Here is a 21,574-nt window from a genome sequence, read left to right as displayed (position 1 = left end):
GGGGCCCACCTCTTTTCAACCAATAAAATCTTTTTTTTTAATTTTGTTTAATAGAGGGTTTTATACCATACCATGCAAGTTAAAAGGAGGAGTTTTAAATCCCCTTATATGACGTGACGCTTAGGTGGATCTGACGTGGTGTGATAAAGCCCCTAGGGGCTTTATATCACACTGGGCTTTATATCACACTCTCCAGCCTAATTATGTAATACTTTAAAAAACACAACACATTGCATGTTAAGAAAATATTATAAATATATTAGTTTTGTTTTAAATCTCAAGTATCTATTTGTGCTTTATGTTAAAAAAAAAGTATTGTAAGCACACTTTTTTTTATTTCATATCACTAAGGTGTGTTATGAGGTCTTCATTGAGGTTTTATGTAAAATATCATATTAGGTTGGGGTAGCTTTAAACGAATGGCTTATATATTAACTAATAATAATTAAAAAAAACTCAAATCTCCTCTCATGCTCGCGAGTCAAGCCAAGCCCCTGTCCCATGCCCCTCTGTGGCGGTGTTCGCGCCCCACACGGCCACACCCTTCTAAGGTGGCCCCTTAACGGCCCCTTTTAGAGCTCATAACACAAATCCTTAACATGTATATGTGCATAGAGTGTACATCTAGTCAATTTTACACAATAAACTAAAGACAAGACCTTATACACATTTGCATCTAAATAAACCATAATTATATAAATAAAATCCAAACCAATTAATATATACAGATGTGCATTGAACGAACTAATATATTTACTAAATACATCCATATACAAAAATTATATTTGTGATATGCACTTATCTATGTAAAATCCAAAGTTAAAAAATCACTATATGTATGTAAAATCCAAAGTTAAAATCACTATATTAGTTCTCTTACATGATGTACATAGAATGTATTTTATTTTATTATTATAGTACATGAGTCAATGGTGATATGCTAATGTGGTTTTCGCGTATAAGTTTATGTAGGATATTAGAGCCGGTTTTAATAGAATAAAGAAGGATGTATGAGTCTACGTAGGACATTAAAGTCATTTTTAATAGAATAAAGAAGGATGCGCGAGTCAAAGTGGATAAACAACCATGTTGTTGCATAACTCATGACTATTTACGTAATTTATTTATGACATGGCTATAGAATTACTATCACACCCAGAATAACTACTTTTATAATTTATAGTAAATTGGTACTAATCTAATTAATCGTTTGATGCATTTTATGTTTGTTATAGTTATAAAGACTAAAAAGTCATTCCAATTATCGGAAATGTATATATATTTGATTATGATTTTTAAGTATTTATTCAAATTATATCACATGTAAAACATTAATTTGTGTGGCTTGGCAACTCCTAACCAATCATTATTAAGTTACCAATATAAATATAAAAATCAATAATAAGGTTAAGATTCCTGATTTTTAATCATAGAGTTATCAAAACAATAATTTAAGACCCACACACACCCACCTGTTTGCAGTTAAGTTAGTTGCACTTATCTATGTTATAAAAAAATAAAATGTTGTTTTCTTTCAAAAATTGGGATCTTTAAAACTAATGTGAATAATATAAACATGTAGGAGCATGTGTCCAAGCTTCAGTTTGCATTATTTTTGTTGGCCAAAATAATAAATAATCAAACGATAACACCATTTTAATAATACTGGCCAAAATAATAAATAATCAAACCATAACACCATTTTATTAATACTAATACGACCAAAATAAAAGTTTTGGTTTAGAGTAAATTACAAAACTCGTCCTTTATGTTGACACCAGATTACAAAGTGTGTCCTTTTGTCTTCAAAAACTACAAAAAAAACGTACTCGATGTTTGCAAACAAGTGCACGTTACGTCCTTTAACCCTAACTCAGTTAGTTTTCATGGTTAAATCTGACAAGTAGACCCCACATAAGGGTATTTTAGTTATTTTACCCTAGACACTTAAATAAATAATAAAAAACCCCTTCTTCTACAATTCATCCTCAAAACCCTCAAGCTTCCACTTCATCAATGGCGTTTCTACCCTACCACCACTAATCCGCCATGAAAGCTTCAAATTCCTACACTCAATCAATCAAAACTCCACCATCAACTCACCACCACCACCGCCGCAACAACTAACCATCACCAATGGATCCTCATCGGCTGTCGCGCGTAATCAATCTGAAAGTCCGAAAGGTCGGCTTCTTCACTCCCAGTCCACCGCCAGAACGCACTCAATCCGGTCCGGCCGCTACAGCTCCGGCGGAATCTCCGATCTCCAATTCACTTTCTCCGATAATGATTCCGCCGCCACGTCATGCTTCCGATAACCTCTCACGTGCCGTCGGCGTGCTTGTTCTGACGCTTGCTCATTCGCTGGTGGATAGCTTATAGGTTGGGAGTTATACTGTGTCTGATTTTATTTTTACGACTTTTAGGGTTTCGACGACGGTAGTGGTGGTACGATGGTAGAGGAGCTATGGGATGTGGTGATGTGATAGCAGTGGTGTGATGGTGGTGGTGCGATGGCGGGGGAGCTTTGGGCGGTGGTGATGTGATGGCAGTGGTGGTGCAATGGGGGTGGTGCCCCAAATTCTACAGAGAGATAGAGAGGGTTGAGGAAGGAGAGTGAGATTTGGAAAAGATAGGGAGAAAGGGGTTTTTTTTATTATTTATTTAAGTGTCTAGGGTAAAATGACTAAAATACCCTTATGTGGGGTCTACTTGGTCAGATTTAACCATGAAAACTAACTGAGTTAGAGATAAAGGACGTAACATGCAAGGGTTTGCAAACATCGAGTACGTTTTTTGTAGTTTTTGAAGACAAATGACACACTTTACAATCTGATGTCAACATAAAGGACGAGGTTTGTAATTTACTCTTTGGTTTATTTTCTGGTCTTTGGGCTTCTATATGTGGGCTTAACATTTTGGACCAATCTAGTAAAGCTCATTTGACAAACAATTAAAAAAAAAAAAAATTGAAAAGTGCACCAACCAACTCCAACAAAATAATACATTAAACCCACCCAAACATTCTTAAAACTATGAATGTTAGTTTGGTTTTTGTTTCAAACAACCTATGAAACAATTTTTGAAAACTTAAAATCCAACATCAACCAACACAAGTGTTCACCAATCAAGAACATAAATCAAATCCACCCAAACTATCTACATCTATCACTATATAATAACTTAAACATGAAGATGCAAACATACATACAGTCAAAGTCCTCCTTTGCCAATGTTCCATCTTCTTTCCTTGTCCATACAGTTGTTCTGCTGTTTTATTCTTCGTCCATTGGCGACGAGCCTATGACCCATACGCGCTCGTGAGCCAATAGAAACCCTGACCCGGTCCACCGGGACATTCAAGCCACCCGCTCTTCTCGCATATTGTTGCAATGGAGATTTCATTTGGTTTTTCTTGTTAAAGCTTCGTCTCAACGCGCTCATCAGTTTCTTCCCACTGCCATTGCTTCTTTTGGGACTGTCTGGCTCCACACAACGCTCGGGTCGATCCTCATGCTCATTTTCACTTTCTATTGATGGCAATGGCGGCACGAATTTGGCCGGTGCTAGAGTAGTTGGCAGCGGGATCAAAGAGTTTCTTCGTGGTAATACCGATCTCACTGCAACCCGTTGTGAAGTTGTGCAAATGGAAGCTCTACCAGTTCGTTTCGGAATCTTGAACGGTTCAGGCAAATACGGGTTGTTTTCTTTTTCATTTTCGTTCTCGTTTTCATTTTCCATATTGTCGTCTAGATTGACAAGGTCGCGTGCTGGAGGAAAGGGTGCGGGTAGTTTGTACGCGGTGTTCTTGTCAACAAGCGGTGGTTGTTGAACGATGTTTGATTGGTTTTCCTTGCTTTCTTCATTGATTTTCGTTGCGTTCAACGGTTTAGAAGCTAGCGGATGTCTTGAAAGTGTGGAAACCGCGTCATCCTTCTGTTGTTTCATTTGCTGTTCCGCTATCTTTGTGTCAACATGTTGGCGTGCGAGTTTTCTCTCAACCAAAAGCTGTGATTCTAGTTCTTTAACCTGAAAAACACAACAAGAATCGTTCATTTTATTTTATTTTTTTGACAGGTGAACTTCGCAACAGACGGCTAATTCACACCCGCTAGACGCAGGCCCGCCACCACTCATTACCAGGACTATGTTGTCTTAACCGGGCTCACGCCTACGTTGATCGTTGTTAAACCAAGGTTGTTGACGATAAACATGATAAACAAAACATGTACCTTATCTTGCAAAATCTTGTTTTTCAACTCTTTTTCTTTCAACTTCACGTCTAAACCATGAACGTTATCTTCCATTTTCTTGATCTGTAGATCTTTGTTCTTCATCTCGTTCTTGTACCTCTCGGCCTAACAGACATACAAAACACAATGAGGACCTGTGTTCGGTTCTCTCAAAAACGATCAACAACAATATTTAATTATTACCATTTGTTTATATTTTAAAACTTCCGCGCTTTCTACTTGCTTCTTTGCAGGACCCAATTCTATTCCTCTCACTCTGCTTGCAAAGTTGAGGGAGCAAAGTGATTCGCTTAAATCGTTCTCGTTGGGACTAATCTGCACAAACATTAGCGTCTTCGAGTCTCCACCTAATATATCATCAACGCGCAATGTATCAATGAAATAAACATCGCATTAAAACTTTAAAAATAATAACTTTATTGTATCATAACTGTACCTAGAGAGTCTTGAAGCAAATGAGTGAGCTTTGAGTTTCTGCAAGAGGATAATAAACAGAAACCGAATAACCGATTAACAAACGAGAAAAGGTTTAAACTTGCAGCCGTGAAAAGCTCGGAAAATTAGATACCTAAAGGGGATGTGTGGGCTCTTAGTTGCTAAAGCGGATATAACATCTCCAAGTGCCGAAAGCGATCGGTTTATATTTTGGGTTTCTTTGAGTCTTTCTCCTTGTACCTCGGTTTTCGCGACCCGTTCACTTCCTGCTAAATCAACTAGCCAAAGCTTGCTCCTTGTGCATTCTCCACTCACCAAGTTTTCCCCTTTAACCATCACACAATGTATACTGCACAAATGCTATCACATTTACAAACAAACACTAAAAGGCAATTAAAAATATAACCCGGATGGACCCAATCATAAGTAACTAGGACTGTAAAACGAACCAAACGAACACGAACAAAGGCATATTCGTGTTCGTTCATTGAACTTTAACCAAACACGAATACGAACATGAACATATAATCGAACACATCTTTTTGTTCATGTTCGCTCATTAAGAAAATGAGCATTTCGTGTTTGTTTATATTCGTTCGGCCTCAACGTACAATTCACTAATAAAAACAAACTTCAAATAACATAACTTGACAAACTCAAACGAGCATAATTTAAAAAAAAAATAAAACAAATTCAACGGAACAGAAAGCAGTTCTTTTATATATAAATTAGAGATTAATTATGATAAGTTCCATTGTAAAGTTCATTTTTATTACCCGAAAGCACAATATTTATATAAGTAGTTAGAAAGCCCCTTTTATGCTTATTGTATATAAATATAACTACTTATGTTTGTTCATGTTTATGTTCATTCATTTATTAAATGAACATACACGAACTTCCCGCCAAACAAGTTCACGAACAGTTCATGAATGTTTGGTTCGTTTACAAGCTTATAAGTAACCATTAAAAAAACTAATCTACGGTCAAGAAAACAAAAACCGAGACTCACCAATGAGATCGGCTACTATGCTCATTAGCGTTGGTTGACCCAACCGCCCTTGAACTACTCCCGGTTTTCAAAACCTCCCAAACTTCACCCATGTTGCTCACCGCAGCCTCAACGAGGCCCGGAACATGGTGCAACCCTTCACCGACTTGTCTAATCTCAAGCCTACATAAAACAACCTTCGTTATTACCATTTTAGAACTTAAGAAACATTAACAAACACACACGCAAATATAAATAATATTAATCTTATTAATCTACCTCTTTGCAGCAACTCCTGGCTGTGAACTTGGAAGTAGTAAATCGCGAATCTGCTCATTATAAACTTCCATAACACTTACGGATATCTCATACCGGATTTGATTCTTGCGTTCGTTAATCACACGGAATAATTCTTCAAGAGTCCTGAAATTAACTCCTCGGTTTTCGTTCGTACCCTCCATTGTAAAAGTCTTTCCGGTTCCAGTTTGTCCATACGCAAATATGCACACGTTGTACCCGTCAAGAACCGAGGTTGCAAACGATGACGTATCCTCGAAAACATCGACTACAAAGATTCATGTTAGTATTTTTTTACCATTAAACATATGCTTTTTTGTGCAGTTACACGTTAGTTACCTTGGTTTGCTTCGGGGCCAAAAACTGAATCAAATTTGAAGTTCTTTTTAAATGCTACATTTGATTTTACTCTAAGTTCACCGTCTTTAGAAGCTTCAAAATCAAATGCCATTGAAGCTCCTTCAGCAATCTCTTCTGAGTTCAAAGGCCTACACCGACAAAATACTCTAATATTCCCTACAATATTAACAACCATCATATTTGACATGGGTTTCTTGAGATCATACAACACGTTGTTTCAGAACTCGAATCCAAAATCTAACCTTTTAACTCTTGGATTTTGTTGTACAGTTCTTTCCTTTCTTTAGCTCCTTCGTTAAATCGGTTCTTGAGTTGTTCATGTTGTGTAACTTGTTCGTTGACTATCGGATGAACAAAAGGAATTATGTTCATTTCATTCTTAAAGTTGATGATCAGGGCTGCAAATGAACCGAACGCTCAGCGAACAGTTCATGAACTGTTTGGCGGGTTCATTTGTGTTCGTTCATTTAATAATGAACGAACATGAACAAGAAATTTCATTCGTTTAGTTAAATGAATGAACATGAACAGAGGGCACGTTCATTCATTTATGTTCGTGAACATTCGGTAACTAGTGCGTTTATGTTCGATAGTTCATTAGTGTTTTTAGTTTTTACATTGTATTTAAATACTTCAAATTCCGACAAATAAAATATTTAATAAGTATCATTGTATTATATATTATGTTCATGAACACTTGTTTATGTTTGTTTATTATCATTTTTGTACATCAACATTAGTTTGTGTTCATTTGTGTACATGACGTTAGTTTGCGTTCGTTTCCTAAAATTAACAAACGAACACGGACACGTTCACTTCCTTAGAGAACAAACACGAACATAAATCCCGTTCAGTGAGTGTTCATGAACACATCGTGAACACATATATTTCCTTAACAAACGAATCTGTGTTCGTTCGGTATGTAAAACTTACTTCTTGATTGAATGATACAACTCATGTCATTCATATCCGCAGCATGTTTTTTGTAAGCCTCTGCCTCTTCTAGCAGTTTGATTTGATCCATTTTCATGATCTGTTTTCAGAAAAAAAAAAAAACACTTATGTTTTTTCATAACAAAACAGAAAATCTTTATAGTGAAATAGCATGATGTTTTGTACCTTAAGTTTTCTTGACATGTCTCTTAACGACGAAAACCATTTACTCTTTTCTTTCACTTGACCCTCAACCGCAAAAGCTGTCAAAAACAACAAAATTAAATGACTTTCTACGCAAGTTTTGAAACTTTAGCGATCGGTTTCAAGAAAACGTTAATAATACCGAGTGACCCAACATGCATCGATTTTCTCATTAACTCGTTTTGAAGCTCTCTTAACGCCTTTAACGCTTCTTCGCATTCTTTACTCTTGCGTTCGTTTTCCCTCTTCATTGTCTCCAACGCCCTCTTTGCTTTCATCAGCTCATCACACTCTTCATCATTTTCCTGCAAAACAAATCAAACAATATTTAAATTTAATCAAAGAATTTTACCGTCAAATGCGTTGCTTTTTAACTTAAATTTTTATAAAATCATTGTGGAAAGATCATTACTTCACATGATGCTAATGGAAGGAGCTCAAATGAAGCTTCTGAACTACCGAGATCTTCATTTGTATTGTGACTGTAATCTTTCATCTTGGGTCCCTCAGTAATACCGTTTTCGAAAGAGAGCTCAAGGGATGACTGTTTTAATAACTTCGGTGAATCTTCATAAGTTTGGTTAGGGATGTCAGGCGATCCGGAGCATATAACTAAATCGGGATGACCTATAATATAAATCAAGAAAATGAAAATAAAGCTCTAGTAATGTTTATGAATCTTAAATTTTTATATAAAAGTGGTAAAAATTTGTACTTTTTGTCACATTCTCATCCATAAGAACATCTTCAGTCCCAATTGCTTCTGAGATTGAGTTCCTCCATGAAATTTCTAGTTCAAGAAAACAAGAACCCAGTTACAAAAGATTAACTTTCTTCCAAGAAAACTAAAAAAACATAGTGATCAAATGCTTAAATCTTGAAATTTTATATAAAAGTAGGAACATTTGTACCTTTTTTCACATTTCCATTATCAGGAACATCTTCAGTCCCAATTTCTTCTGAGATTGAGTCCACCCATGAAATTTCTATCTCAGAAAAAACAAACTTAAAATATAATAACCATTAACCAAATTCATGAATCTTGAAATTAAAAATAAAAGTCGGAAAATTTTGAACCTTTTTTCACATTTCCATTATTAAGAACATCTTCAGTCCCAACTTCTTCTGAGATTGAGTCCCCCCATGAATTTTCTATCTCAAAAAAAAAAACAAATTTAAAATATGACCAAATTTATGAATCTTGAAAATAAATATAAAGGTAGAAAATTTTGAACCTTTTTTCACATTTAAATCATCAAGAACATCTTCAGTCACAATTTCTTCTAAAACTGAGTCCCCCCATGAAATTTCTATCTCAAAAAAAAAAAAAATTAAAAAAATTAAAATATAATGACCAAATTTATAAATCTTGAAATTTAATATAAAAGTTGGAAAATTTAGAACCTTTTTTCACATTTCCATCATCAAGAACATCTTTAGTCCCAATTTCTTCTGAGATTGAGTCCCCCCATGAAATTTCTATATCAAAAAAACAAATTAAAAATATAATAACCAATTTCATGAATCTTGATATTAAATATAAAAATTATAAAAAAAAACCTTTTTTCACATTTCCATCATCAAGAACATCTTGATCATTCCCAATTGCAATTGAGCTTAAATCCCTCCAAGAAATTTCTATTTCAAGAAAACAAAAACCCTAATTAGCACAAAAAGATATACAAGATGACAAATTGACAATTAGCCCTTTATTCACACACTCACCATCAAGAACATCATTTCCAATAGGATCCATACAATCTTTATCCTTAAATGCTTCACAAGCCCCATTTTGCAAAGAACATTCTATTTCAAAAAACCCGAAACACCGATTCATTTAAAAATCCAAGATTTCAAAAACCCAACAAGAAAAATCAAATCTTGACACAAATTCTCACCTTCAATCTTGCTAAAACACAGATCATCAGATTCTGCCATCACAGACGGCTGAAAGAACATATGGGTTTCGGGTTTCGGTTGGCGTTGGTTTTGCAGTTGCTGTATGGGAACATCAGTGAGTAGAAGTGGGTCAAATCGGTTATGTTCCATTGATGAAAAGAGGGAAGATTTATTTAAGCTTTGAATGAAAAAGTAGGGGATGATGCTTTTGGAGTGTTTGTGAGTGAGAAAGTGAGATGCGATGATTTCGTTTGGAGATGATTTCACTTTTTGCCGTTATGTGTGAGATTAAGAAGACCGTTGGGTATTTGAAATTTTCAAACTTTCAAACCGGTTCAAGGAATGGGAAAATGGGGCAAAAGTTGGAAGTGATATGGAATGTATCAAAATTAAAAGAATTGAATTGATTCGATCATATTTATTCACTATTTAGTTCCCATGTGTATTATTGTTACCATAATGAGCACAAAGTGTAAATATTGTATAGATTGATCAATGATCATGGCTTGATCTATTCACACATCTCATTGACTATTTAGACACCCAACAGACTCTTATATGTTGCGTTTTGGTCAAAGCGTAGCATATAGGTACAAAGTCAACCAGACTAAGACTGACTACCCATATGTTGCGCTTTGGCCAAAGCGCAACATATGGGCATGTGATGTTTTGCTACGGTTGTTGTTTGGATGTATTTGGTTGTGTTTTTGTTTGAAAAGTTATAGATTTTAGTTTGTTTAGATATATATTTAAAAAGTTGTTAAAGAAATAGATCTATCAACTTTTATATTATTTCGACTCCGTTATCGATTACGTTGACAAACTTTATGTTTTTCTTTTCAAGAAAACTTACTCTAACCTGGGCAAAATCTAAACCAAAAGCGAAGTAATGATAGTTATTTCCGGTTTAGTTATGGCTGTAAATGAACCGAACGTTTAGCGAACAGTTCTTGAACCGTTTGGCGGGAAGTTTCGTTTATGTTCGTTCGTTTAATAAACGAACGAACATAACAAGAAATTTTGTCCGATTAGTTAAATGAACGAACATGAACAGAGGTCTCGTTCGTTCAATTGTGTTCGTAAACGTTCAGTAAGGTATTCGTGAACATTCGTTCATTTGCATTCGTTTATATAGTTCATTGACCGTCCAACCTTGGATTGCTCTTAAAAAAACAAAATCAAATGAAAAACACAAGCTCACTTCAACAACAATAAAACCAAAAAAATAAAAAAATAAATACAGGAACACGTCATAGTGAAACAAATCAAGGACTCTTGAATAACTTACTTATTTTTTTTTTAAATACAGTGTCAAATAAGAAATCTACTTCAAAGAGAAGTTTTAAAATAAAAACAAGGCAAATGGATTGGTTCTAATAGGGTAGTGGCCAACAGAGTTAAAATTAAATAACGTCCCTTTCGTTGTTGCAAAAGAAAGATACTTAACAAAGTAAGTTTGGTTACTCTCCAAGTCAAAACCTACCATTTAAACATGTTTTGTAAATGATTAAAGCATGAGATAAAGTAAAATAAAAAGTCATATCTTGACTTATTACAATAGACACAACTTTTGAAAGAATGGACACAAATGGTCGATGCGCAACGTTCTTGTATGGGTCCTAAGTATTTTTTTTGTGCTCCAATCTTTTTTTTACAGGCAACGAAACACTTTTATAAAAAGCACAAAACAGTTTCGGCCCATCAAGAAGCTAGGCAGAACAAAAAAACAAACAAATGAACAATACAGAAACAATAAACCAAATTACAGTCAAACATTTATATTAAAACTTCTCCAATCGCTCCATGTAACGTTCAACAACTTTGATCTATTTGTGATCCACTCGAACAAACTTTCTTTTATTTCCTCCACGACTTTGTAAGTGCACATCCTTTTTCCTTCGAAAACTTTCCGGTTTCTAGCGTTCCAAAGGCTCCACATTGTTTGTGAAAAACTGCATGAATAACCTTTGACCGCTTTTTCGAAAGACCCAGCTCGCCAACGGTTTGCAGAAGATATTTCCCAGTGTAAATATGTTGACTTAAAGGTAATTTAAGCCACCACAAAATCTGTTTCCAGACCTCATCTGCTGCTTGACATTTTACCAGAATGTGTTCCGAATCCTCTACCCCCGATCCACACATTGAGCATGTCGTGTTGAGACCTCTTATCCCCCTTTTCTCGAGTGCTCTTGCTGAATGTATCTTGCCATATTTTGCTCGCCAGACAAACATATTCACTTTGGGCATAACTACTTTATTCCACCCGAAATTATCCAAAGCAACGTTTAGATCCAGTTGACTTGAAATTGTTTTTCTCACCTCATTGACAGTGAACCCTTCATTCTTGTTTGTTTTCCACTTCCAACAAATCTTTGTTTGGAAGAACTTTTGCTCCAAGATCAAGATCATGTTTAAATCTTCTGCTTCCTTAGCTTCAGAATTTTTGTGCTCCATCTCTTATGTCTATTTAAACAATCACATTTCAACACTTTGATGCATCTACCATAGGGCTGTAAACGAACCGAATGTTCAGCGAACAGTTCGTGAACCGTTTGGCGGGAAGTTCGTTTATGTTCGTTCGACTAGCTTAACGAACGAACACGAACAAAAAATTTTGTTCGGTTAGCTTAGCGAACGAACACGAACACAGGTCTCGTTCGTTCGACTACGTTCGTGAACGTTCAGTAATATGTTCGTTTACGTTCGTTCGTGTTCGTTTGATTATATCAAAAAATAATAAATAATAAACCTTTTATCGAAATATATTGAAAACTTAAAATCCTATTTCTTCTAAGTTAGCTAAAATTTGGACATTCTAAGACATTTTTGGGGATAATTATGTGTAAATTAGTTAATCTGTCTAGTAGATTTTTTGTATTTTGATTTATCATTTGATGGTTGTATTTAACTACTTATATCCAATGTTTAAGGATAACAATGTTTTTATTTTTTTTTTATTTTCAAGTTAAATGTTTGTTTGGGTTTGTTTGTGTTCGAGACCAGTGTTCACGAAGTGTTCGGGAACAACTGAATTTCCTTAACGAACGAATACGAACATAAACTTATGTTCGGTACGCGTTCGTGAACAGTTCGCAAACATTTTTATTTCCTTAACGAACGAACACGGACATGGCCTTGTTCGTGTTCGTTCGGTTCGTTTACAGCCCTAATCTACCACAAACCTAAAACAAGTTATTGAGTGATTATATACAATCAAATCTACATTTCTACATTTGAAGATCAACTAGCAATAGGAAATCAAAATCAAGATAGAAAAGCTCAACAATATATTATTTGTTAAAAAGTAACTGACGGATCAAATACTATGATGCCGTTCCACAAAAATTAAACAAAAAAGTTAACTGGCTGGATAGTTATATTATTAATTTATATTCTAACTTTTCTTTTGCCCCTTATACAATAAAATAATATACATAATTAACCCATTTAATTTTCAACTAATTTGATTTTCCTCTAGTAACTTGAGTCATGTTCAAAGTATAATATATTTTTTTTTTGGTATTATAGGTTATACAAGTGCGGGTAAGGTGAAGAACCAAACCAGTTTCGAACGAACAACGTTAGTACCAATATCGGTATTATCAGAACAAGTAACCATAAGGCCCACCTTGTGTTTGACCATTGTACTATAATGACCCAACACATCTACGTTTCTAGCCTTTCACCACCTAGGCATGAAACACTCCTACGACTCTCGACTAACAAGGTCCTACCTAACCCACAACACACAACAAGCTGATTCATAATGGTATCACATGCTACCGTCTATCCCTGACATCCTTGTAACTAGGACTATACCTCCCAACCAATGAGAAAACCCACTAGGCTATACTACAACTTCAATGGTACACACAACCCTTTTGAAAAATATGACCCCAAAGTACGTTTAATAATCAAAACGTTCATAAAACTCACCAATTTGAATATAAAAGTATAAACGCATGTAAGCTAGCCCAAAGCATAGAAAAAAAGGCATTAGAACTCACATGATGTTAAACGCTTTCTCCACAAGCTTATTATCCAGCAACGCACACTCGATCACCTACTTGTCATCACATGATTAAGGTTACTACATGTTGAAAATAATACATTGGGCTTTCATTCAGGATTGCACTTGTTGCTGGGCTTATATTTATTGGGTTATATTTTAACCTGGTTTGTTTGGGCTTAGAGTTGGTTTTAAGTTGTTACAGTTGTTAACAAACAGGTTGTTTAAGTGTGGCTGGTTTCATATATATTGAGAATGCATTATTTTGTGCATAATTATCTCTCTTTGTTTCCCTTTCAGTCAAGGATCCATGCATATCTCCAGCCATTATTTTAATTCTCTTTTATTAGTTTCCTTCGTTTGGTCTATTGTATTGCCTATTTAAGGCCTATTCTTCTTTGTATTTGATCATTAGAAAAAAGGCATATGCCAAATGAATAAAAACTCTGAGTACCAATTTCTATATGGTATCAGAGCGGGTTCCTGAACGCTAAAAAAATATACACTTCGGTTTCTTCTTCGCGTCTCATGCAATCAACTCCTGCTCACCGCCATGGCCGGTGATGACCAGAGCCGAACTAAATCCAATTCTGTTGCTGACAACCTAAATCAATCGAGTCCAATCCCGGGATTAAACCGTGAGAAGTACGAACAGTCATCAGCTCGTTCACTAATGACGAGATAATCCTGTGGATGGAAAACATGGGGGCTAGATTAGGCGATGATGGCAACTGGATCGTTGATTCAGGGTGTACCGAACACATAACCTACCTTCTCAATCTGTTTCATGGAAACCTAAAAACAACACGCGAACTACCTGTAAGAATTCCAAATGGAGACTCTATACCTGTTAAAGGGAAAGGGTTGTCCTCCTTACCAAATGGGACTGAAATCCGAGATGTCCTATACGTTCCAGATTTTACTTGCAACCTATTGTCGGTTAGTCGGCTGACTCGAGACCTTCATTGCACTGTAACCTTCTTTCCGGACTTCTTCGTAATGCAAGACTTGAATTCGAAGAAACTGATCGAAACGGGTAAATATCAACATGGCTTATACCAGATGAAGATGGTCGAACGAGAAAGGAAGGCTATGTCGACGTCGGTGGAGGTATGGCATAAAAGACTTGGTCATGCTTCTAGCGGTAAACTTTCTCGTTTTGATTTTGTCAAGAATGTGTCTTTTAAAACTATTGATTGTGATTCGTGTGCTAAAGCCAAGCACACCCGGTTACCTTTTCCCATAAGTTATATAAAAAACAAAGAATGTTTGAATTGTTGCATTGTGATCTTTGGGGAAGGTATAGAACTCCTTCGCTTTCAAGAGCAAACTATTTTTTTTAAGATCGTGGATGACTACAGTCGATCTGTTTGGGTTTTCCTTCTAAGACACAAATTTGATGCGGGTGACCATCTGATATTTTTCCACAAAATGATCAAAACGCAATTTGTAAAATCAATTAAAAGGATTCGCTGTGATAACCGGGGGGGGTATTTCAAACCGAATGCACAACTTTTATGCTCAAGAGGGCATAATTCTTGAGACCACTTGCCCACACACACCACAACAGAATGGTGTTGTAGAACGTAAGCACAGACATTTGCTCGAGACTACACGAGCACTTAGATTTGAGGCAAATTTGCCAAAGAAGTTTTGGGCTGAGTGTGTCATGACAGCGGCCTACATAATAAATCGTCTCCCATCAAACACCATTAACAACAAAACCCCATTTGAAATTTTACATGAAGAAGAACCTGATTATGAACATATGAAGATTTTTTGTTGCCTCGCTTACTTTCGAAATACCGACACAGATGGAGACAAATTTGAATGGAAAGGGAAACCCGGGGTATTTTTAGGTTATCCATCGGGAACAAAGGGGTACAAAATATATGACATTACCGATAGCAAAATGGTGGTGTCAAGAGATGTGAAATTTGTTGAAAATGTTTTTCCTTTCAAGAGCATGGATCGTATCGACAAAAGCGAAAATGAGAAACTTTTTGATTTTCCGCCCTGGTATTACAATGAGACTAATGAAGGCGAACTCTTAGTCACTCCTCATGTTAATGGGAATGAAGAAAATTAGAATGGAGAGAATGCCCATGGTCACGAGGATGATGTCGAGACCATCAGCCATGAAGTTTTAGTTGAGGCATCGTTGAACACCTCAAACATTAATGATCAAGAATATCTTAACAATGCACAAATTGCAGAACATGAGATGCAAAACAGTGCTGGTCCTTCTGAACAAAACACTTCGGTTCGAGAGGAAGAAAATGCCTGAAGAAACACTAGATAAATGACCGAAATCAGATAATCCAGGGGGTTAGGTTCTGCATAAAAAGGGTTGGTTCTCTCTCGTTTGGTTCAAAAGGATAGATCTTCTCTTCTTCTCGATAGCTGCAAAACAGACACCGTCAGACTCGCCACGGGGAGAATGTGGGTTCTCTCTGTGACCACCCTCCGGCGTGAGAATAAGTATCGGTATATGAAGAAGAAAAGTATAAGTGAAGTGAATGTGACTTGAAGTTTGTACCTGAATTACTCTTCTATTTATAGCCGGGAGTTTGGGCGGGAAAACCTGTTATTGAAATGTTGACGGAATGTGCTAACTCCGTAAGCGGTTATTTTTCCCTCCGTTAATTCTCTTAATCCGACGTGAGAGCACACGGATCGCTACTTAGATCAACGGCTGGGGTATTGCTACGTGGAAAGTGGGCAATGTGGAGATTTCTCTCCAATTCCATGCCATCATCGTGACTTCAAGGGAGCCCGGGATGATGACACGTGGCCTAGACGGTTATAACCGTCTGGTGGTGCACGATTGAGTCTTCTAGAAGATTACAGCCGTAATCCGGTGTGACTCCTTATCGTGTGGTATTAGTAAAGTAAATAATATCCAAGTCTGGGTATTATTTAAGCGGGAGTGCTTACTGGGATTTTTATCCCTGTCTGTTATGAAAGAGGCGCAGGGATTTATTAATTTCCTTTTGGTGCGCAGGTGTTGCTTGTTGTCTTTCTTCTGTGTCCTCTTTGTTGGACCAGTGCGCGACTGCGCAAGGTTTAAAGAAGGTTAAAGATGAAGTTGTGGTATGGTCTCAAGTACTTAAAGCGAGGTTTTTGGGGCCTTAACCCTTCAAGTCCCCCCCAGTATAGTGTTGCTCTTATGCAAATAAGTGGAGCACTGGACTATGAGAGAGAGGTGCTTTTCGCTATAGAGGTTTTTTGGCGCGAATATGGAGAATCTTCCGGAGGAAAAGACTTCTGCTCATTATTTTTGATTTTTGAGATCCTTGACCTTGGGTCTGCAAAAAGGTGCAGTAGTGACTGTTGACGTGTGATAGCTGTCATTGTCAGCTTGTACGTTACTGACCGTGTTTCACACGTGCGCGTGAACTCGCGCTTGTGCTATTCCCCACCCGCCCCTGACGCTTGGATAACTGTGCCATCCCGAAAAAGGTGTTGTTGCAGTTACCTAGGCTATTTATGGCGGTGAGTATATAAGTGTTTTGAGTTTCCTATTTCCAGTAATCATTACTTCGTTGAAAACCCCTCTTTTCTTTGTCTTCTTTACCCATTATTTGGAAAGAATTTGCAATTTCTTTCTCTTATGTCAACCGGAGATCACCACGAAGATTCTGCTGAAGAGATGGTTGTCGAACTTCCACCGTTGAAGTGGTCTAGGGCAACTTTTGATGGTTTAATTCGGAATCTCAGGTTTCCGGAAAACTGGGGTGCCCGATACCCTGACGAGGGTCAGACGGCGGCGGATGCTCCGGCCTTGTATGTGACCTTATTTTGGGATTTCTTCTATGCAGGCAACTTCCGTCTGCCTGCAACGAAATTCTTCCTCGAAATTCTTGAGTATTACAAGTTCCATATATCCCAGATGCACCCTATTGGTATGGTTAGGGTTCGCCATTTTGAATTTGTGTGCCGAACGATGCATATCGAACCAACAGTTCCTCAATTCCATGTTTTCCATCAAATGCATTGTTCTCAGGGGTTTTATTCTTTTGTGCAAAGAGCATCTGCAAAGAAGATCTTGCTGCAACCCCTGAAATCCTTCCATGATTGGAAACATAAATTCTTTTTTATCAAGGCAGGAGTTATCCCGATGAGGATGATTTTTAGGGGAAAGGAGGATATCCTTACTGAGACCATTCAAACTCCTGTTGACGAAAATTGGTACCAGGATCTGAAAGACGTTCCGTCTATTGCCCTGCCTGAGAAAGCCCTTGTTGGTGCCAGTATGAGTCTGAATTGGAAGATGAATCGAGAAGAGAAGCTGGTGTACATGGAGGATGGTAAAGGTAATATTTGGGTTCTGCCCTCTTCCTTTACTTTTCCTTTCTTCTCTTTTTTTTTCTTTTTTTTTTTGAATTCGCCTTTGTTTTTCTTTTGCGCAGTTGTTTCTCTATATGTTGTTGCTTTCGAAAGGGAAGGTGGGAAAATGACTACCCTTCCCAAGAAACCTGATAAAGAACTGTGGTATCACCATATTGTGAAGACTTTGTTCTTCCGCGGGATAATGATCTGTCTGCGCAACCTGCTGTCGGCGCTGGTAAGCTTTTATCGTAGTGTTGTTTTTTGTTTGTTGTTTTTGCGCACTTGAATGAGTTAATTCTGCGCTTTATAATAGGTGAACTGTCTAATTTGGGCATAGGCCCTGAGAAGAAAAGACGCGCACCCGCAACTACTGTTGCCCCGAAGAAGAGTGACGCTGAGAAAGCTCAACCTTCGAAGGTTAAAAATGTTGGGGGAGAGAAGAAAGGTATGCGTCATTCCTCTGACTCCTGGTGTGATTATGTGGTGGTATCTGATTCATTGGAGGGTCTTGCACCTGTAGTTATAAGAAGACCGAAGCTGGAGCCAAAAGATACTGCGGATATCCCTCCGTCAAATCCTGATGATCCCGTTGATTTGGAATTAAGTCCTGAGCGCTTAGTGAGGAAGAAAGCAGGAAAAAGAAAACAGACTGACGCTGAAGATGAAGGTCAGCCTGCGAAGAAGATTCAGAGGAAGAAGATTACTAGGAGAGGCAACCTGGATGCCTTTATTTCAGAATCTGTTCCTAGTAAGTGTCATCTTTTGCTCTCTTCTTCTTACTTCCTTGAATAATTGTGATTTATATGTTTGTTTTTACAGAAAAACCGAACTCTCCTGTTCCCACAGAACCATCATCTATGGTTAATGAAGATCTTCCAACCTCTCCCCCACGCGCCTCTGTTGCTGACCAGTTAAAGAACACTGAGATTCCCGAGCGTGAGGCGGGGAAGACTGCTGGGGCTGAGAATCTTGAGGCTGACAAGTCTGTTGATGTTGCTGTGGATGCGGAAAAAATTACTAGCCCAGAGATTGTGGATGGTGCTGGTAACCCACAAACTCCTGAACTTGCTGCGCATGATTTGGAGAAGGGGAAAACTGCTGAAGAGATCCCTGTTACAACATCTCCTTCCAAAGCTTCTGGTTCTATGCCTGAGAACACTGAGAAGGTCACTGTTGAAGACCAAGGTTCTTTTTCTGACGCTGGCAAGAATTCTCCAATCCACCCAGATGAAACTCTGGGGGATTATTATTATAGAACTTATTCGGAAAAGAATGCTTCTGAAATTCATGTCCCTGTTTGGAATCTGAAGAAAGGCGACACCTTTTCAAATTGGCGCGTATGCCGAGACTGGCTACAGGGGACTTTTCCGCCTGGAGAAATTAAGTTTCAAGAGGGACGTCTTCACGATCAAACTTACCATGCTTACCTTGAGGAGGTTGCTTCTAATACATCCACTACGCACCGCATAGTGCGTGAGTGGCACAGTATGCATAAGGAGTGGGCTGCCTTCAAGGTATCCAAGAAGAAAGTTGTTGATGATGAGAGTCGTGTTGCCCAGTTGCGGGCTAAACTGGAAGCTGATCGGGCCAAGTTTGAGACTGATCGGAAAACTGAAGAGTGGTCCATTGTGGGCTGGAAGAGAAAAGCGGAAGCCGAAGCTGCCCTTCTTTCCGAGGAGCGCAAGAACTGGAAAAAGATCTGTGAGAAAGATAAATCCGAGAAGATGGGTCTCCGCAATGTTATCAATAATCTCAAGGCTGAGGTTGAGAAATTGAAGAAACAAGATGTGGAGATCGAAAAGTTGAAGAAGGAAAAAGAAGCTGCGCGAGATGAAGCGCGTTCCCACGGAGAACGAAGTGAACAACGAGAGGTACATACCTGCGCCACTCTTGCTCTTAGAGATAAAGAGATAGAAGAACTTACTGCTTTGCTGTCTGATCAGGAACAACTCAGGAAAGATTTGTAGCTTGCGCGTTCTAAGAAGGCTGAAACTTCCCGCTGTCTAACTTAAACTGAAGAAAAGCTAGAAAATTCTGAAACGGCGTGAGCGATGGCGGAGAGTGAACTTGAGCCTTTGAAAAGTGATATGTTATGGCTGAAAGAACGCGGGATCGCCAGTGTAAGTTGGTTTCTGCCTGTAATTCTTGTGGAAATGTTTTTGTGCTTTTTCCTTATTTGCCTTTCTTGTTTTTTATAGGTTGCTGAATCAGTGTTGAATTCTGGAGAACTAGATAAAACTGTTGCGCGTTTGGTGGTTGCTGCGCGAAATGACAGATGTGCTCAAGGGTGTGCGGAATGCTCGCACCATGTAATTAATGCTTTGAAGGTCGATTGGGATACTAGTAGATGCGCTACTCATGGTGTTAATATTGGCGCCGCCCTTGTAGCTATGAAAACGGAATTCAACAACTTACAACTTCCTGTCATGGACCTTATAAACGTTGCATTGCAGTCTGAAGATCATGTAGCGCAACTGAAGGAAATCTTCCCGGGTGGAGATGAAGATTTAGCTTGGTATCCTTTTGTGGTTGTATGAACAATTATCTTTGTAGTTTTTTGGGATGTGTATCCTTTTTTGTTAATGCGCTGCCGCGCAAGTAACATGTATTGAAACATTGCCGTGTTTGATAATTTTTAAGGCGCATTGGTGCGCCAGGAGTAGTATGATATGTGTTTTTGGTTTACAATATTTTGCATGGGTGCAATTACTTTGATTAGGTAAGGCGAATGAAGGTGGTATAAAGCTCATGTGTGAACGTATGGTCTTGCGTGATGTAATCACTGACCGACTTGTATTTTATTTACCATAATATTTTTGTGCTTACCAAAAGAAATTGCATGCACTTTGTAAGAAAAAACACAAGAATAATAGAAACTTTGTTGTTTATTCATGGATAAGGCGCAGAGGCCGTACAAAGTCTATTAAAATAATTACACAGGACTTAACTTACACTCTATTTCTTGCTTAGAATTGATAAACTGTAGAGTCTGTTCCATTCTGCAAGGAGACCGTAGAGTTGTTGCTTAATTTTTCGCCTTTTTACTCGGGCCTTCCTCGCCACAAGTAATTTGTTTTATCTCCTTGCGCACATTTTGTAATAGGTGAGTGAGCTCACCGCTTTTAAGCGCTTTCTCTATCTCAGTGCGCAAGGAGATGCAGTTATTGGTGGTATGACCGTTGTTTTTGTGATAATCACAATATTGACTCGGGTCCTGTCCGCGTTTGTTCTTCATAGGTGGTGGAGGCTTAAACTGGTAATCCTCCGTACTCAGTACTTCCGCGGGAGTTTTGGTTAAGGGAGTCGATTGTCTCTCCCTGTTTTCTTGTTTAGCTTCTCTCTGTGCAGCGAGCTTATTGATGGTAGCCCGTGCATCTTTTGATGAATAGTTCCCCGAACTTGAATCGCGCCAGCCTTTCTTAAATTTTTTCCCGCTGCTCGGGCCTAAATCTGTGGGACGGCTGTGCGGTGTTGGCGGCCTGTTGGTACTGAGATTTTTCTCAGTCTGGGCATAGACCTTAGCCGCCGCCATTAATTTTTCCCAGCTTTTTGGGAGTCCCTCCGTTCCGGACAGGACTTTTATCATGTCGTCACACCTGACGGCATATTTAAATTGGGCTCGGATCAGATGCTCATGAACATCCCCTATCTCGAAACTTCTTTATTATAACGAGTACTGAAGTCTTCTAAACTTTCATCATCGCGGCGCCAGATATTCATTACGTCCGCCGTGTCGCGGATGGATCGTCTTTGCTGGCTGAAGTGTACCAGAAACTTCTCACACACGTCTACCCATGACGTGATTTTCCCCACAGGAAAGTTGTCAAACCAGAGCCTTGCGATGCCTGTAAGGGTTTGAAC

General features: G+C 38.0%; 1 protein-coding gene across 9 annotated transcripts; it reads right to left on the bottom strand.

Moving 5' to 3' along the window:
- Positions 1 to 3,071: 3,071 nt before the first annotated feature.
- On the bottom strand, positions 3,072 to 9,725 carry LOC110886023 (kinesin-like protein KIN-14Q). 9 transcript variants are annotated; one of them, XM_022133775.2, is made up of 21 exons: positions 9,372 to 9,725; positions 9,199 to 9,279; positions 9,034 to 9,111; positions 8,878 to 8,952; positions 8,709 to 8,783; positions 8,551 to 8,625; positions 8,385 to 8,459; positions 8,189 to 8,263; positions 7,886 to 8,100; positions 7,616 to 7,778; positions 7,456 to 7,532; positions 7,270 to 7,369; positions 6,579 to 6,677; positions 6,316 to 6,492; positions 5,959 to 6,244; positions 5,701 to 5,862; positions 4,822 to 5,037; positions 4,690 to 4,727; positions 4,437 to 4,600; positions 4,233 to 4,358; positions 3,072 to 4,029 (listed from the first exon to the last, which is right to left on the bottom strand). In XM_022133775.2, exons 1-21 carry the CDS (start codon positions 9,520 to 9,522, stop codon positions 3,214 to 3,216), a joined length of 3,324 nt encoding a protein of 1,107 aa, XP_021989467.1. In that variant the 5' UTR covers positions 9,523 to 9,725; the 3' UTR covers positions 3,072 to 3,213. The 9 variants fall into 9 exon arrangements, with proteins under 9 accessions (XP_021989467.1, XP_035834586.1, XP_021989469.1 ...); XM_035978693.1 differs by lacking the exon at positions 8,709 to 8,783; XM_022133777.2 differs by lacking the exon at positions 8,878 to 8,952.
- Between the last annotated feature and the right edge of the window lie 11,849 nt (positions 9,726 to 21,574).

The sequence above is a fragment of the Helianthus annuus genome, chromosome 10 (genome assembly GCF_002127325.2).
Source record: "Helianthus annuus cultivar XRQ/B chromosome 10, HanXRQr2.0-SUNRISE, whole genome shotgun sequence".
NCBI lineage: Eukaryota > Viridiplantae > Streptophyta > Magnoliopsida > Asterales > Asteraceae > Helianthus > Helianthus annuus.
Note: the sequence above shows the minus strand (reverse complement) of the source record. Positions and strands in the feature narration are given on the sequence as shown.